The sequence below is a fragment of the Nerophis lumbriciformis genome, linkage group LG07, assembly GCF_033978685.3.
Source record: "Nerophis lumbriciformis linkage group LG07, RoL_Nlum_v2.1, whole genome shotgun sequence".
Lineage (NCBI taxonomy): Eukaryota > Metazoa > Chordata > Actinopteri > Syngnathiformes > Syngnathidae > Nerophis > Nerophis lumbriciformis.
In genome coordinates this window covers 2,085,977-2,105,207 of record NC_084554.2, presented here as the reverse complement: position 1 = coordinate 2,105,207, position 19,231 = coordinate 2,085,977, and the positions used below count along the sequence as shown (strand labels likewise).

The window sequence follows — 19,231 nt, the reverse complement described above, 5'->3', positions numbered from 1 at the left end:
TAAGGGACAGCCCCGCCACCCGGCGGAGGAAACTCATTTCGGCCGCTTGTACCCGTGATCTTGTCCTTTCGGTCATAACCCAAAGCTCATGACCATAGGTGAGGATGGGAACGTAGATCGACCGGTAAATTGAGAGCTTTGCCTTCCGGCTCAGCTCCTTCTTCACCACAACGGATCGATACAGCGTCCGCATTACTGAAGACGCCGCACCGATCCGCCTGTCAATCTCACGATCCACTCTTCCCTCACTCGTGAACAAGACTCCGAGGTACTTGAACTCCTCCACTTGGGGCAAGATCTCCTCCCCAACCCGGAGATGGCACTCCACCCTTTTCCGGGCGAGAACCATGGACTCGGACTTGGAGGTGCTGATTCTCATCCCAGTCGCTTCACACTCGGCTGCGAACCGATCCAGCGAGAGCTGAAGATCCTGGCCAGATGAAGCCATCAGGACCACATCATCTGCAAAAAGCAGAGACCAAATCCTGCAGCCACCAAACCAGATCCTCTCAACGCCTTGACTGCGCCTAGAAATTCTGTCCATAAAAGTTATGAACAGAATCGGTGACAAAGGGCAGCCTTGGCGGAGTCCAACCCTCACTGGAAACGTGTCCGACTTACTGCTGGCAATGCGGACCAAGCTCTGGCACTGATCATACAGGGAGCGGACTGCCACAATCAGACAGTCCGATACCCCATACTCTCTGAGCACTCCCCACAGGACTTCCCGAGGGACACGGTTGAATGCCTTCTCCAAGTCCACAAAACACATGTAGACTGGTTGGGCAAACTCCCATGCACCCTCAAGGACCCTGCCGAGAGTATAGAGCTGGTCCACAGTTCCACGACCAGGACGAAAACCACACTGTTCCTCCTGAATCCGAGGTTCGACTATCCGGCATAGCTTCCTCTCCAGCACACCTGAATAGACCTTACCGGGAAGGCTGAGGAGTGTGATCCCACGATAGTTAGAACACACCCTCCGGTTCCCCTTCTTAAAGAGAGGAACCACCACCCCGGTCTGCCAATCCAGTGGTACCGCCCCCGATGTCCACGCGATGCTGCAGAGTCTTGTCAACCAAGACAGTCCCACAGCATCCAGAGCCTTGACTCCATTCAATCCAAACACTTGTCCGTCTTCATGAAACTAAACCCCGACCACTCCTACGCAATGTGGGATCTGAGCCCAGGATGTCGTTGTGGCTTGTGCAGCCCTTTGAGACACTCGTGATTTAGGGCTATATAAGTAAACATTGATTGATTGATTGAAAAAGACAAAAGGTAGGTGGGCGTAATCAACAATACCTGCAGGACAAGCGGTTCCGGGTTGAATGCCAAGGTCATGAGCAGCTGCATTCTTTCCGTGTCCTTGAGGTTTTTGAGCAGGAAACTGCCAGAGTCTTTGGTCTCAGCATAGCGCCGGACCACCCGGTCCAGCAGCCTCTGGGAGGGGCAGTGCACCAGGTCCGACCAGCCCTCCACCACCTCCGGAGTGAGTAGACGCACGTCACCGTTGATCCTGGCAAATTCGGTCTTGTACATGGCCTGGATCAGATCGCAGCGCGGCCTGCCCGTGGCCCTCTTGCAGATCTTCTGGTCTATCTCGGCCAGCTCCTGGTTGGAGCCCAGGCGTTTCAGTACAATTCGACGGGTGCCCTCCCGGGGCTCCCCGTACTGAGCAAAGTAAACGTTCTTGACGTTGAAGATGTCCAGGAAGCGCAGGCGCCCCCAGGTCTCAAACGACACCTGACCGTTCATGAACTTGCGGCACCAGCTGGTGCCGAAGCAGGCGGGACACTTGTTGAGGTTGATGAAGCGCCGGTCCGTCAGCTCGTTCTTCTGGAAGGAGGCAAACAGGTTGTGGGTGTTCATCAGCAGGATGACGAACAAGCCCACCACGAACAGGAGCTTGAGACAGCGGTACAGGCGGCCCAGTTTGAGAGGCAGGAAGCGCAGCATGATGGGGTCGGGAGCTTTGAGGTATTGAGACGGTTGTCAGCGAGTTGACCTCAATGCCTCTCCATCATGGTGCATGGGCTCGGACTCCAGGGCCACAAGCTGGGTGGGAGTTGGCCGTGCCCGCAGTGGCTCGGGAGTCATGTTCAACCAGGCTGACCCTTGGTGGCACGCCTTCCGCCTGAAATAGAAGAAAGACAGAGAAGGTCACAACACAAACAACATTTCCAGTAATATTTGGAGACCAATTATCGGCGCTGACATATCAGTATCGGCCTCGGCCTTTTATCCATAACTACAACAGAACTACTCTATCAACTTTCTCTACCTCCTGCAATGTCGGTTGCTTTTACAGTACGTCTCTTCTGCCGGACTTTCAAATCTTCCATTTTTTTGTGGCTGGGAAATCCAGTTTTTGTCCTTCTTTAGCCGCGTCTTACAGTACTCGTTGCTTTTTTCGATTTGTTTCTTGCGTTACGTCACAAGGCATTAACTCCATAAACTGCTATAAAATTGAGTGTAAGCTAAGTTATTAAGATGTACAAAAATTTTCCGAGGAAATGTTCTATATTTTGAAGTTCACGTGATAAATGGTTTTTTTTTTGACTCCGCAACCGCTAAAGCTGCACACCGCTTGGCTCGGACATGGGAGGAGTTCGGGGAAGCCATGGAAAACGACTTCCGGACGGCTTCGAAGCGATTCTGGACCACCATCCACCGCCTCAGGAAGGGGAAGCAGTGCACTATCAACACCGTGTATGGTGAGGATGGTGTTCTGCTGACCTCGACTGCGGATGTTGTGGATCGGTGGAGGGAATACTTCGAAGACCTCCTCAATCCCACCAACACGTCTTCCTATGAGGAAGCAGTGCCTGGGGAATCTGTGGTGGGCTCTTCTATTTCTGGGGCTGAGGTTGCTGAGGTAGTTAAAAAGCTCCTCGGTGGCAAGGCCCCGGGGGTGGATGAGATCCGCCCGGAGTTCCTTAAGGCTCTGGATGCTGTAGGGTGTCTTGGTTGACAAGACTCTGCAGCATCGCGTGGACATCGGGGGCGGTACCTCTGGATTGGCAGACCGGGGTGGTGGTTCCTGTCTTTAAGAAGGGGAACCGGAGGGTGTGTTCTAACTATCGTGGGATCACACTCCTCAGCCTTCCCGGTAAGGTCTATTCAGGTGTACTGGAGAGGAGGCTACGCCGGATAGTCGAACCTCGGATTCAGGAGGAACAGTGTGGTTTTCGTCCTGGTCGTGGAACTGTGGACCAGCTCTATACTCTCGGCAGGGTCCTTGAGGGTGCATGGGAGTTTGCCCAACCAGTCTACATGTGTTTTGTGGACTTGGAGAAGGCATTCGACCGTGTCCCTCGGGAAGTCCTGTGGAGAGTGCTCAGAGAGGATGGGGTATCGGACTGTCTGATTGTGGCAGTCCGCTCCCTGTATGATCAGTGCCAGAGCTTGGTCCGCATTGCCGGTAGTAAGTCGGACACGTTTCCAGTGAGGGTTGGACTCCGCCAAGGCTGCCCTTTGTCACCGATTCTGTTCATAACTTTTATGGACAGAATTTCTAGGCGCAGTCAAGGCGTTGAGGGGATCTGGTTTGGTGGCTGCAGGATTTGGTCTCTGCTTTTTGCAGATGATGTGGTCCTGATGGCTTCATCTGGCCAGGATCTTCAGCTCTCGCTGGATCGGTTCGCAGCCGAGTGTGAAGCGACTGGGATGAGAATCAGCACCTCCAAGTCCGAGTCCATGGTTCTCGCCCGGAAAAGGGTGGAATGCCATCTTCGGGTTGGGGAGGAAACCCTGCCCCAAGTGGAGGAGTTCAAGTACCTCGGAGTCTTGTTCACGAGTGAGGGAAGAGTGGATCGTGAGATCGACAGGCGGATCGGTGCGGCGTCTTCAGTAATGCGGACGCTGTATCGATCCGTTGTGGTGAAGAAGGAGCTGAGCCGGAAGGCAAAGCTCTCAATTTACCGGTCGATCTACGTTCCCATCCTCACCTATGGTCATGAGCTTTGGGTTATGACCGAAAGGACAAGATCACGGGTACTGAAATGAGTTTCCTCCGCCGGGTGGAGGGTCTCTCCCTTAGAGATAGGGTGAGAAGCTCTGCCATCCGGGGGGAGCTCAAAGTAAAGCCGCTGCTCCTCCACATGGAGAGGAGCCAGATGAGGTGGTTCGGGCATCTGGTCAGGATGCCACCCGATCACCTCCCTAGGGAGGTGTTTAGGGCACGTCCGACCGGTAGGAGGCCACGGGGAAGACCCAGGACACGTTGGGAAGACTATGTCTCCCGGCTGGCCTGGGAACGCCTCGGGATCCCCCGGGAGGAGCTGGACGAAGTGGCTGGGGAGAGGGAAGTCTGGGCTTCCCTGCTTAGGCTGCTGCCCCCGCGACCCTGACTTCGGATGAGCGGAGGAAGATGGATGGATGGATGACCACAGCATTAGCGCCGCGTTAAATGTTACCGTAAATTCCAGATTATAAGGGGCTACTTTTTTCCTACGCTTTAAACCGCGGCTGATTTAAGGACTCTTCTTTGCCGACGGCCATTATGTAAATAGTTTTTTAAAAAACCAAGACATTATTGGTGCTAGGCGCCATCTTTTGAACGAGTTCGCTCACTGCAGGTGCTGCATTGCTCTTCTGTTTAGGCTGAGCTTTGAACCGGAAGTACAAGTGCCGTTCCGTCGTCTAATCATCCGTAGCGTTTCTACTGGTATGGATTCTTCTTTCGTCACTCCGAGCAACGTTTGTAAGTTTTACAATATAACTAAAACAATTCTTACTTACTAAACCGTTCCATGTGTGACATCTGTAGGAGTGTTTTCATGCATATGTATATGTAATGTAATGAAGCTAGCGTCATTAGCATTACCTAATATGCTAACACGTTTACCAGCGTCTTTTTGTTAGTTTTACTAACTTACAAAGGCAACCTTTTTCTAGTGTTTCAGTTTTGTAAAGTCACCAAAATGTCCCCATTGAGTTATTGAGTCTGTTTAGCTGATTAGAGAGCTAGCTACCAGATCTAGTGGATACACGACCATGACTTCTGTTTTGTTCGATCAGCCGTTTTACTGCCCTGTTACAGACATTGTTTGGAAACAATTAAGATATGTAAATAAATGTCTGTGTAAATAACTCATTTCACAACGTATATATCTGCGTCTTATAGTGCAGTGCGGCTTATATAAGGAATGTTGTTTTTTTTGTGTGGGTGTGGGTGTGCTTTCTCTATAGTCCGGAAATTTACTTCACAATTTGTCTTGCATTTGTCTGGAAAGAAGCATATTTCTAACAAATTTGGGTCATCTGAGAAGAAGTCTGTTTAGCTGATTGGAGAGCTCGCTACAGCAGATAGTGGGTCCATACAATGACTTCTGTTTTGTTTGATCTGCCGTTTTACTGCCCCTGTTACAGACATTGTTTGGAAACAATTAAGATATGTAAATAAATAACTCATTTCACAACGTATATAATCTGTGTCTTATAGCGCATTGCAGCTTATATAAGGAAGTGGGTTTTTTTGGGGTTTTTTTTTGTGGGTGCGGTTTTATAGTACGGAAAATGATTTCACAATTTGTCTTGCATTTGTCTGGAAAGAAGCATATTTCTTGGCAGAAATTGTCCAACAAATTTGGGTCATCTGAGAAGTCTGTTTAGCTGATTGGAGAGCTCGCTACCGCATCTAGTGGGTCCATACGATGACTTCTGTTTTGTTTAATCAGCCGTTTTACTGCCCTGTTACAGACATTGTTTGGAAACAATTAAGATATGTAAATAAATGTCTGTGTAAATAACTCATTTCACAACGTATATATCTGCGTCTTATAGTGCATTGCGGCTTATATAAGGAATGTTGGGGTTTTTTTTTGTGTGGGTGTGGCTTGTATACCGGTGCTTTCTCTATAGTCCGGAAATTTACTTCACAATTTGTATTGCATTTGTCTGGAAAGAAGCATATTTCTAACAAATTTGGGTCATCTGAGAAGAAGTCTGTTTAGCTGATTGGAGAGCTCGCTACCGCAGCTAGTGGGTCCATACGATGACTTCTGTTTTGTTTGACCAGCCGTTTTACTGCCCTGTTACAGACATTGTTTGGAAACAATTAAGATATGTAAATAAATAACTCATTTCACAACGTATATAATCTGTGTCTTATAGCGCATTGCGGCTTATATAAGGAAGTGGGTTTTTTGGGGTTTTCTTTGTGGGTGCGGTTTTAAAGTACGGAAAATGATTTCCCAATTTGTCTTGCATTTGTCTGGAAAGAAGCAGAAATTGTCCAACAAATTTGGGTCATCTGAGAAGTCTGTTTCGCTGATTGGAGAGCTAGCTACCGCAGCTAGTGGGTCCATACGATGACTTCTGTTTTGTTTGATCAGCCGTTTTACTGCCCTGTTACAGAAATTGGTTGGAAACAATTAAGATATGTAAATAAATGTCTGTGTAAATAACTCATTTTCCAACGTATATATCTGCGTCTTATAGTGCAGTGCGGCTTATATAAGGAATGTTGGTTTTTTTTTTGTGGGTGTGGCTTTTATACCGGTGCTTTCTCTATAGTCCGGACAATTACTTCACAATTTGTCTTGCATTTGTCTGGAAAGAAGCATATTTCTAACAAATTTGGGTCATCTGAGAAGAAGTCTGTTTAGCTGATTGGAGAGCTCGCTACCGCAGCTAGTGGGTCCATACAATGACTTCTGTTTTGTTTGATCAGCCGTTTTACTGCCCTGTTACAGACATTGTTTGGAAACAATTAAGATATGTAAATAAATAACTCATTTCACAACGTATATAATCTGTGTCTTATAGCGCATTGCAGCTTATATAAGGAAGTGGGGTTTTTTGGGTTTTTTTTTGTGGGTGCGGCTTTTTAGTACGGAAAATTATTTCACAATTTGTCTTGCATTTGTCTGGAAAGAAGCAGAAATTGTCCAACAAATTTGGGTCATCTGAGAAGTCTGTTTCGCTGATTGGAGAGCTCGCTACCGCAGCTAGTGGGTCCATACGGTGACTTCTGTTTTGTTTGATCAGCCGTTTTACTGCCCTGTTACAGAAATTGGTTAGAAACAATTAAGATATGTAAATAAATGTCTGTGTAAATAACTCATTTTAAAACGTATATATCTGCGTCTTATACAAGGAATGTTTTTTTGGTTTTTTTTTGTGGGTGCAGCTTTTTTACCGGTGCTTTCTCTATAGTCCGGAAAATTACTTCACAATTTGTCTTGCATTTGTCTGGAAAGAAGCATATTTCTAACAAATTTAGGTCATCTGAGAAGAAGTCTGTTTAGCTGATTGGAGAGCTCGCTACCGCAGCTAGTGGATCCATACAATGACTTCTGTTTTGTTTGATCTGCCGTTTTACTGCCCTGTTACAGACATTGTTTGGAAACAATTAAGATATGTAAATAAATGTCTGCGTAAATAACTCATTTCACAACGTATACAATCTGTGTCTTATAGCGCATTGCGGCTTATATAAGGAAGTGGGGGTTTTTTTGGTTTTTTTGTGGGTGCAGCTTTTTAGTACGGAAAATGATTTCACAATTTGTCTTGCATTTGTCTGGAAAGAAGCATATTTCTTGGCAAAAATTGTCCAACAAATTTGGGTCATCTGAGAAGTCTGTTTAGCTGATTAGAGAGCTAGCTACCGCAGCTAGTGGGTCCATACGATGACTTCTGTTTTGTTTAATCAGCCGTTTTACTGCCCTGTTACAGACATTGTTTGGAAACAATTAAGATATGTAAATAAATGTCTGTGTTATTCACTCATTTTACAACATATATATCTGCGTCTTATAGTGCAGTGCGGCTTATATAAGGAATGTTGTTGTTTTTGTGTGGGTGTGGGTGTGCTTTCTCTATAGTCCGGAAAATTACTTCACAATTTGTCTTGCATTTGTCTGGAAAGAAGCATATTTCTAACAAATTTGGGTCATCTGAGAAGAAGTCTGTTTAGCTGATTGGAGAGCTCGCTACCGCAGCTAGTGGGTCCATACAATGACTTCTGTTTTGTTTGATCAGCCGTTTTACTGCCCCGTTACAGGCATTGTTTGGAAACAATTAAGATATGTAAATAAATGTCGGTGTAAATAACTCATTTCACAACGTATATAATGTGTGTCTTATAGTGCATTGCAGCTTATATAAGGAAGTGAGTTTTTGGTTTTTTTTTGTGTGGGTGCGGCTTTATAGTACGGAAAATGATTTCACAATTTGTCTTGCATTTGTCTGGAAAAAAGCTTATTTCTTGCCAGAAATTGTCCAACAAATTTGGGTCATCTGAGAAGAAATTTGTTTAGCTGATTGGCGAGCTAGCTACCGCAGCTAGTGGGTCCATGACCATGACTTCTGTTTTGTTTGATCAGATGTTTTACTGCCCTGTTACAGATATGTAAATAAATGTCTGTGTAAATAACTCATTTCACAACATATATATCTGCGTCTTATAGTGCAGTGCGGCTTATATAAGGACTTTTTTTTTTTTTATTATTATTATTTTTTGTGGGTGCGACTTATATGCCGCAGCGCTCTATAGTACGGAAAATGACTTCACAATTTGTCTTGCATTTGTCTGGAAAGAAGCATATTTCTTGGCAGAAATTGTCCAACAAATGTGAGAAGAAGACTTTTTAGCTGATTGGAGAGCTCGCTACTGCAGCTAGTGGGTCCATACAACGACTTCTGTTTTATTTGATCAGCCATTTTACTGCCCTGTTACAGACAGGGTTTGGAAACAATTAAGATATGTAAATAAATGTCTAACGTATATATCTGCGTCTTATAGTGCATGGTGGCTTATATAGGGAATGTTGGGTTTTTGTGTGGGTGTGGCTTTCTCTATAGCCCGGAAATTTACTTCACAATTTGTCTTGCATTTGTCTGGAAAGAAGCATATTTCTAACAAATTTGGGTCATCTGAGAAGAAGTCTGTTTAGCTGATTGGAGAGCGCGCTACCGCATCTAGCGGGTCCATACAATGACTTCTGTTTTGTTTGATCAGCCGTTTTACTGCCCTGTCACAGAAATTGGTTGGAAACAATTAAGATATGTAAATAAATGTCTAACTTATATATCTGCGTCTTATAGTGCATGGTGGCTTATATAAGGAATGTTGGGTTTTTTGTGTGGGTGTGGCTTTCTCTATAGCCCGGAAATTTACTTCACAATTTGTCTTGCATTTGTCTGGAAAGAAGCATATTTCTAACAAATTTGGGTCATCTGAGAAGTGAGTCTAATTTGTGTGCCGCACGAGTGCAATAAAGCTGTTTGAATATTTTCTCTCTAGTGTCCTTCCTGTAAAGAAGATCAATAAATGTGGGGGGATGAAGCATCCGCCTTCAAATTAAGAGGAAAACATTTACTCGAGCAGTAAAATAACTTCCCTCGGCCTCCCTTAACAAACACAGTCGGATCTTTCATCACGGGTGCTTGCTTGCTCCTTGCTCCGCTTTAAACGCACTTTTGAAGAGGCGCTCAAAGTTGAGAAGTCAAGGAAAAAAACGATGTAGAAGAATCTCTGTCGGACATAATCGGCCGTGTCAAGAACGGCGCGTGGGGGAACAAAGGCAACAATCCGGGATTAGGGACAGTCCGTCCAGCAGCAAATCACGTTAAGAGTCCCAATCAGCTTGCTGGCAAAGAGCATTAAGATGCTTGAAGAAAGACAATGAAGTCAGCCTGGCAAATTAGCCGTCTTCAATTAGAGCTCATTAGGACGTGCCTATTAGGACTGGAGAGGGCGCGGTTTACGAGCGGGGAGATTAGTGTGGCGTGCGTGTGCTGACGGATTCCTTGTGTTTGGCCTGATGTGGAATGGCAACGCGGGCTGGAAGGCGGCGGCGGCGACTCCCGCAGCTGCGTGCCGTCAGATAAGCGAGTGTGGCTACCTCCGTCTGAGCCTACCTAGACCCGTATCACTAAAAATAGAGCGAATCCAATTAAGAGCGAGTGCAGACTGCTGCGCCGCGTTTAAACCGAGGCAGCGAGATTTATTCACGCCGCCTTTAGACGCGCCGTAAAAAAAAACCTGGTGAGCGTCGAACGTGTCATAAATAAGACGGACGGCCTCATTGACTGACTCCATCGTGAAGAATCAGCTTTTAGGGCTTTATAAGTGACCAATGAGGAGGATGCATGAGGTCGGCCATCTCTCCAACATGTTGGAGAGATGCAGGGTTTTCAGCAACTGAACATGCAAAAATGAGCAGAAAAGGCACGATTTAAAGATGTTTTGGTGTTTAAAGAATTGAAAAATGATCAACATACAGGTAAAAGCCAGTAAATTAGAATATTTTGAAAAACTTGATTCATTTCAGTAATTGCATTCAAAAGGTGTAACTTGTACATTATATTTATTCATTGCACACAGACTGATGCATTCAAATGTTTATTTCATTTAGTTTTGATGATTTGAAGTGGCAACAAATGAAAATCCAAAATTCCGTGTGTCACAAAATTAGAATATTACTTAAGGCTAATACAAAAAAGGGATTTTTAGAAATGTTGGCCAACTGAAAAGTATGAAAATGAAAAATATGAGCATGTACAATACTCAATACTTGGTTGGAGCTCCTTTTGCCTCGATTACTGCGTTAATGCGGCGTGGCATGGAGTCGATGAGTTTCTGGCACTGCTCAGGTGTTATGAGAGCCCAGGTTGCTCTGATAGTGGCCTTCAACTCTTCTGCGTTTTTGGGTCTGGCATTCTGCATCTTCCTTTTCACAATACCCCACAGATTTTCTATGGGGCTAAGGTCAGGGGAGTTGGCAGGCCAATTTAGAACAGAAATACCATGGTCCGTAAACCAGGCACGGGTAGATTTTGCGCTGTGTGCAGGCGCCAAGTCCTGTTGGAACTTGAAATCTCCATCTCCATAGAGCAGGTCAGCAGCAGGAAGCATGAAGTGCTCTAAAACTTGCTGGTAGACGGCTGCGTTGACCCTGGATCTCAGGAAACAGAGTGGGTGCAGATGACATGGCACCCCAAACCATCACCCAACCATGCAAATTTTGCATTTCCTTTGGAAATCGAGGTCCCAGAGTCTGGAGGAAGACAGGAGAGGCACAGGATCCACGTTGCCTGAAGTCTAGTGTAAAGTTTCCACCATCAGTGATGGTTTGGGGTGCCATGTCATCTGCTGGTGTCGGTCCACTCTGTTTCCTAAGATCCAGGGTCAACGCAGCCGTCTACCAGCAAGTTTTAGAGCACTTCATGCTTCCTGCTGCTGACCTGCTCTATGGAGATGGAGATTTCAAGTTCCAACAGGACTTGGCGCCTGCACACAGCGCAAAATCTACCCGTGCCTGGTTTACGGACCATGGTATTTCTGTTCTAAATTGGCCCGCCAACTCCCCTGACCTTAGCCCCATAGAAAATCTGTGGGGTATTGTGAAAAGGAAGATGCAGAATGCCAGACCCAAAAACGCAGAAGAGTTGAAGGCCACTATCAGAGCAACCTGGGCTCTCATAACACCTGAGCAGTGCCAGAAACTCATCGACTCCATGCCACGCCGCATTAACGCAGTAATTGAGGCAAAAGGAGCTCCAACCAAGTATTGAGTATTGTACATGCTCATATTTTTCATTTTCATACTTTTCAGTTGGCCAACATTTCTAAAAATCCCTTTTTTGTATTAGCCTTAAGTAATATTCTAATTTTGTGACACACAGAATTTTGGATTTTCATTTGTTGCCACTTCAAATCATCAAAACTAAATGAAATAAACATTTGAATGCATCAGTCTGTGTGCAATGAATGAATATAATGTACAAGTTACACCTTTTGAATGCAATTACTGAAATAAATCAAGTTTTTCAAAATATTCCAATTTACTGGCTTTTACCTGTAGTTGAGATGAATACATACCCCATTCACTACAATAATTACACCTTGTGTTGACATCCACAGGAACCACATGGGTTAGCCTACTCTATACAGTATTTACAACCTTACTAGTGTTCACTTCACAGCCACAGATGGTGCATCTAGTTATTGACATTATTTACACATTACTTTGTCTGTTTCACTCACTATGCTATTTAGTCACTACAGTAATTGTTTTGACATCCACAGGAACCACATGGGTTAGCCTACTCTATACAGTATTTACAACCTTACTAGTGTTCACTTCACAGCCACAGATGGTTCATCTAGTTATTGACATTATTTACACATTACTATGTCTGTTTCAGTCACTATGTTATTTAGTCACTACAGTAATTGTGTTCACATCCACAGGAACCACATGGGTTAGCCTACTCTATACAGTATTTACAACCTTACTAGTGTTCACTTCACAGCCACAGATGGTTCATCTAGTTATTGACATTATTTACACATTAATATGTCTGTTTCACTCACTTTGTTATTTAGTCACTACAGTAATTGTGTTGACATCCACAGGAACCACATGGGTTAGTCTACTCTATACAGTATTTACAACCTTACTAGTGTTCACTTCACAGTCACAGATGGTTCATCTAGTTATTTACATTATTTACACATTACTATGTCTGTTTAAGTCACTATGTTATTTAGTCACTACAGTAATTGTGTTCACATCCACAGGAACCACATGGGTTAGTCTACTCTATACAGTATTTACAACCTTACTAGTGTTCACTTCACATCCACAGATGGTTCATCTAGTTATTGACATTATTTACACATTACTATGTCTGTTTAAGTCACTATGTTATTTAGTCACTACAGTAATTGTGTTGACATCCACAGGAACCACATGGGTTAGCCTACTCTATACAGTATTTACAACCTTACTAGTGTTCACTTCACAGTCACAGATGGTTCATCTAGTTATTGACATTATTTACACATTACTATGTCTGTTTAAGTCACTATGTTATTTAGTCACTGCAGTCAGTGTGTTGACATCCACAGGAACCACATGGGTTAGCCTACTCTATACAGTATTTACAACCTTACTAGTGTTCAGTTCACATCCACAGATGGTGCATCTAGTTATTGACTATATTTACACATTACTATGTCTGTTTCAGTCACTATGTTATTTAGTCACTACAGTAATTATGTTCACATCCACAGGAACCACATGGGTTAGCCTACTCTATACAGTATTTACAACCTTACTAGTGTTCACTTCACATCCACAGATGGTTCATCTAGTTATTGACATTATTTACACATTACTATGTCTGTTCCACTCACTATGTTATTTAGTCACTACAGTAATTGTGTTGACATCCACAGGAACCACATGGGTTAGTCTACTCTATACAGTATTTACAACCTTACTTGTGTTCACTTCACAGTAACAGATGGTTCATCTAGTTATTGACATTATTTACACATTACTATGTCTGTTTAAGTCACTATGTTATTTAGTCACTACAGTAATTGTGTTGACATCCGCGGGAACCACATGGGTTAGCCTACTCTATACAGTATTTACAACCTTACTAGTGTTCACTTCACAGCCACAGATGGTGCATCTAGTTATTGACATTATTTACACATTACTTTGTCTGTTTCACTCACTATGTTATTTAGTCACTACAGTAATTGTGTTGACACCCACAGGAACCACATGGGTTAGCCTACTCTATACAGTATTTACAACCTTACTAGTGTTCACTTCACATCCACAGATGGTTCATCTAGTTATTGACATTATTTACACATTACTTTGTCTGTTTCACTCACTATGTTACTTAGTCACTACAGTAATTGTGTTCACAGCCACAGGAACCACATGGGTTAGCCTACTCTATACAGTATTTACAACCTTACTAGTGTTCACTTCACAGCCACAGATGGTGCATCTAGTTATTGACATTATTTACACATCACTTTGTTTCAGTCACTATGTTATTTAGTCACTACAGTAATTGTGTTGACATCCACAGGAACCACATGGGTTAGCCTACTCTATACAGTATTTACAACCTTACTAGTGTTCACTTCACAGCCACAGATGGTTCATCTAGTTATTGACTATATTTACACATTACTTTGTCTGTTTCACTCACTATGTTATTTAGTCACTACAGTAATTGTGTTCACATCCACAGGAACCACATGGGTTAGCCTACTCTATACAGTATTTACAACCTTACTAGTGTTCACTTCACATCCACAGATGGTGCATCTAGTTATTGACATTATTTACACATTACTATGTCTGTTTCACTCACTTTGTTATTTAGTCACTACAGTAATTGTGTTGACATCCACAGGAACAACATGGGTTAGCCTACTCTATACAGTATTTACAACCTTACTAGTGTTCACTTCACATCCACAGATGGTTCATCTAGTTATTGACATTATTTACACATTACTATGTCTGTATCAGTCACTATGTTATTTAGTCACTACAGTAATTGTGTTGACATCCACAGGAACCACATGGGTTAGCCTACTCTATACAGTATTTACAACCTTACTAGTGTTCACTTCACAGCCACAGATGGTTCATCTAGTTATTGACATTATTTACACATTACTTTGTCTGTTTCACTCACTATGTTATTTAGTCACTACAGTAATTGTTTTGACATCCACAGGAACAACATGGGTTAGCCTACTCTATACAGTATTTACAACCTTACTAGTGTTCACTTCACATCCACAGATGGTTCATCTAGTTATTGACATTATTTACACATTATTTTGTCTGTTTCACTCACTATGTTATTTAGTCACTACAGTAATTGTTTTGACATCCACAGGAACAACATGGGTTAGCCTACTCTATACAGTATTTACAACCTTACTAGTGTTCACTTCACAGCCACAGATGGTTCATCTAGTTATTGACATTATTTACACATTACTATGTCTGTTTCACTCACTATGTTATTTAGTCACTACAGTAATTGTGTTGACACCCACAGGAACCACATGGGTTAGCCTACTCTATACAGTATTTACAACCTTACTAGTGTTCACTTCACAGTAACAGATGGTGCATCTAGTTATTGACATTATTTACACATTACTATGTCTGTTTCACTCACTATGTTATTTAGTCACTACAGTAATTGTGTTGACATCCACAGGAACCACATGGGTTAGCCTACTCTATACAGTATTTACAACCTTACTAGTGTTCACTTCACATCCACAGATGGTTCATCTAGTTATTGACATTATTTACACATTACTTTGTCTGTTTCAGTCACTATGTTATTTACTCACTTCAGTAATTGTTTTGACATCCACAGGAACAACATGGGTTAGCCTACTCTATACAGTATTTACAACCTTACTAGTGTTCACTTCACATCCACAGATGGTTCATCTAGTTATTGACTTTATTTACACATTACTATGTCTGTTTCACTCACTATGTTATTTAGTCACTACAGTAATTGTGTTGACATCCACAGGAACAACATGGGTTAGCCTACTCTATACAGTATTTACAACCTTACTAGTGTTCACTTCACAGCCACAGATGGTTCATCTAGTTATTGACTTTATTTACACATCACTTTGTTTCAGTCACTATGTTATTTAGTCACTACAGTAATTGTGTTGACATCCACAGGAACAACATGGGTTAGCCTACTCTATACAGTATTTACAACCTTACTAGTGTTCACTTCACAGCCACAGATGGTTCATCTAGTTGACATTATTTACACATTACTTTGTCTGTTTCACTCACTATGTTATTTAGTCTCTACAGTAATTGTGTTCACAGCCACAGGAACAACATGGGTTAGTCTACTCTATACAGTATTTACAACCTTACTAGTGTTCACTTCACAGCCACAGATGGTTCATCTAGTTATTGACATTATTTACACATTACCTTGTTTGTTTCACTCACTATGTTATTTAGTCACTACAGTAATTGTGTTGACATCCACAGGAACCACATGGGTTAGCCTACTCTATACAGTATTTACAACCTTACTAGTGTTCACTTCACAGCCACAGATGGTTCATCTAGTTATTGCATTTATGTGCAAGTCGTACAAACGCCTGCAGCTGCTGAAAGTGTTGTTATTTTGTACAGCCCGTAACAACGCTGTTTTGTTTGATCAGCCGTTTTACTGCCCTGTTACAGACACCGTTTGTAAATAAACATTTACAAAATATTTCTGTGTAAATAAGTCATTTCACAAAGTATATATCTGCGGCTCAGTCAGGTGCGGCTTATATATGGAAAATATATATTTTTGTGCTCTATAGTCCGAAAAACATGGTCATTTTATTGACAGTTTATTAAAAAAAAAAATATTATTATTATTATTATTATTAAGTAGGGGCTTCATCTTTCCATCAGTGTGTTGGTCTTTGGCCTGGGCCCCTGGCCTAAAGGTCAGGTCATTGCGCAAAAACCGTACGGTTAGTCAAGGTTCCGCACCCTTTTCCGACACATTGTGTTCCTCTTGGGAGGCATGTCAGAGGTGGAGAAGTACGAGTTAATCTTTTACAGTCTGAAAACACTGAGCAAGCTTAAAAGAAAAAAAAAAAGTAGTTCTGCATCACGCTGACTTCCACAAAATGTCTCCGGTGTGATAAATGAACAATAAGGCGAATAAGCTCTCAGGAGCAGCGCTCGTTCACACCGGGCTAAGAAGGCAACACAATCATTTGATAGGGTCCAGAAAATCTATTTCTCCAAGATAATCTTATTCAAGTGGGAAAGGAAGATGAATTGGTGCAGAGGAAATAAGAACAACAAGTCAGGCAGCAGTGAAAAGGTCGATAGAAGCTTCTTACATTTGCAGATGGCTGCAGGGAACATTTGCAGATAGCTGCAGGGAACATCCCCCAGCTGGGAGATATGGAATCAAACAACATTTAGCTTCTGACACGGCCGCTTAGGGCCAGTGGAGAGGAGCTTTAACCAGGGAGGGAAGGGTCTTTGGAACACACCTCACCCCCGAGAGGGAACGGTGAGACCGGGACGCGGGCGAGACCGCTTCGCTGGGTGAAACCGGGACGCGGGCGAGCTCCGCTGGGTGAGATCGGGGCGCGGGCGAGCTCTGCTGGGTGAGACTGGGACGTGGGCAAGCTCCGCTGGGTGAGACTGGGACTCCGGCGAGCTTTGCTGGGTGACACTGGGACGCGGGCGAGCTCTGCTGGGTGACCCCGGGACGCGGGCAAGCTCCGCTGGGTGACCCCGGGACGCGGGCAAGCTCCGCTGGGTGAGACCGGAACGCAGGCGGGCTCTGCTGGGTGAGACCGGAACGCAGGCGGGCGCCGCTGGGTGAGACCGGGACGCGGGTGAGCTACACTAGCTGAGACCACTCCGCTGGGTGAGACCGGGACGCGGGCGAGACCGCTCCACTGGGTGAGACCGGGACGCGGGCAAGATCGCTTTGCTGGGTGAAACCAAGACGCGGGCAAGCTCCGCTGGGTGAGATTGGGCCCGAGCGAGCTAGCTCCATGAGATTGGGACTCGGGCGAGCTTCGCTGGGTGAGATTGGGACTCGGGCGAGCTTTGCTGGGTGAGACTGGGACTCGAGCGAGCTTCGCTGGGTGAGACCGGGACTCCGGCGAGCTCCGCTGGGTGACACTGGGACACGGGCCAGCTCCACTGGGTGACACTGGGACGCGGGCGAGCTCCACTGGGTGACACCGGAATGCAGGCGGGCTACACTGGGTGAGACCGGGATGCGGGTGAGCTACGCTAGCTGAGACCGCTCCACTGGATGAGACCAGGACGCAGGCGAGACCGCTCCACTGGGTGAGACCGCGACGCGGGCAAGACCGCATCGCTGAGTGAAACCAGGACGCGGGCGAGCTCCGCTGGGTGAGACCGGGACGCGGGCGAGCTCCGCTGGGTGAGACCGGGACGCGGGCGAGCTTCGCTGGGTGAGACCGGGACGCGGGCGAGCTTCGCTGGGTGAGATCGGGGCGCGAGCGGGCTCCGCTGGGTGAGACCGGGACGCGGGCGAGCTTCGCTGGGTGAGATCGGGGCGCGAGCGGGCTCCGCTGGGTGAGACCGGGACGCGGGTGAGCTACGCTAGCTGAGACCGCTCCGCTGGGTGAGACTGGGACGCGGGCAAGACCACTCCCCTGGGTGAGACGAGGATGCGGGCGAGCTCCGCTGGGTGAGACCGGGACGCGGGCGAGCTCCGCTGGGTGAGATCGGGGCGCGGGCGAGCTCCGCTGGGTGAGACTGGGACTCGGGCGAGCTTCCCTGGGTGAGACCGGGACGCGGGCGAGACCGCTTCGCTGGGTAAAAACCGGGACGTGGGTGAGCTCTGCTGGGTGAGACCGGGCCCAAGCAAGCTAGCTCCGTGAGACTGGGACTCGGGCGAGCTTCGCTGGGTGAGACTGGGACTCGGGCAAGCTTCGCTGGGTGAGACTGGGACTCGGGCGAGCTTCGCTGGGTGACACTGGGACTCGGGCGAGCTTCGCTGGGTGAGACTGGGACGCGGGCGAGCTTCGCTGGGTGAGACTGGGACTCGGGCGAGCTTCGCTGGGTGAGACTGGGACTCGGGCGAGCTTTGCTGGGTGAGATTGGGCCCGAGCGAGCTAGCTCCGTGAGATTGGGACTCGGACGAGCTTCGCTGGGTGAGACTGGGACTCGGGCGAGCTTCGCTGGGTGAGACCGGAACTCGGGCGAGCTTCGCTGGGTGAGACTGGGACTCGGGCGAGCTTCGCTGGGTGAGACTGGGACTCGGGCGAGCTTCGCTGGGTGAGACCGGGACGCGGGCGAGACCGCTTCGCTGGGTAAAACCGGGACGCGGGCAAGCTCCGCTGGGTGAGACCGGGCCCAAGCAAGCTAGCTCCGTGAGACTGGGACTCGGGCGAGCTTCGCTGGGTGAGACTGGGACTCGGGCGATCTTCGCTGGGTGACACTGGGACTCGGGCGATCTTCGCTGGGTGACACTGGGACTCGGGCGATCTTCGCTGGGTGACACTGGGACTCGGGCGAGCTTCGCTGGGTGACACTGGGACTCGGGCGAGCTTTGCTGGGTGAGACTGGGACTCGGGCGAGCTCTGCTGGGTGACACCGGGACGCGGGCGAGCTCCGCTGGGTGAGACCGGAACACAGGCGGGCGCCGCTGGGTGAGACCGGGACGCGGGCAAGCTCTGCTGGGTGAGATCGGGGTGCGGGCGAGCTCCGCTGGGTGAGACTGGGACTCGGGCGAGCTCCGCTGGGTGAGACTGGGACTCCGGCGAGCTCCGCTGGGTGAGACTGGGACTCCGGCGAGCTCCGCTGGGTGAGACCGGGACTCCGGCGAGCTCCGCTGGGTGACACTGGGACTCGGGCGAGCTTCGCTGGGTGAGACTGGGACTCGGGCGAGCTTCGCTGGGTGA

General features: G+C 46.3%; 1 protein-coding gene across 1 annotated transcript in view; it reads right to left on the bottom strand.

The window, feature by feature from the left end:
- The window catches only part of dipk2ab (divergent protein kinase domain 2Ab), a 161,476-nt gene that overhangs the window by 117,227 nt on the left and 25,018 nt on the right, over positions 1 to 19,231 (bottom strand). The window contains exon 2 of the mRNA XM_061965928.2: positions 1,306 to 2,137. Coding sequence (XP_061821912.1) covers positions 1,306 to 1,959 — 654 coding nt within the window. The 5' untranslated portion in view covers positions 1,960 to 2,137. The remainder of the gene's footprint in view (positions 1 to 1,305; positions 2,138 to 19,231) is intronic.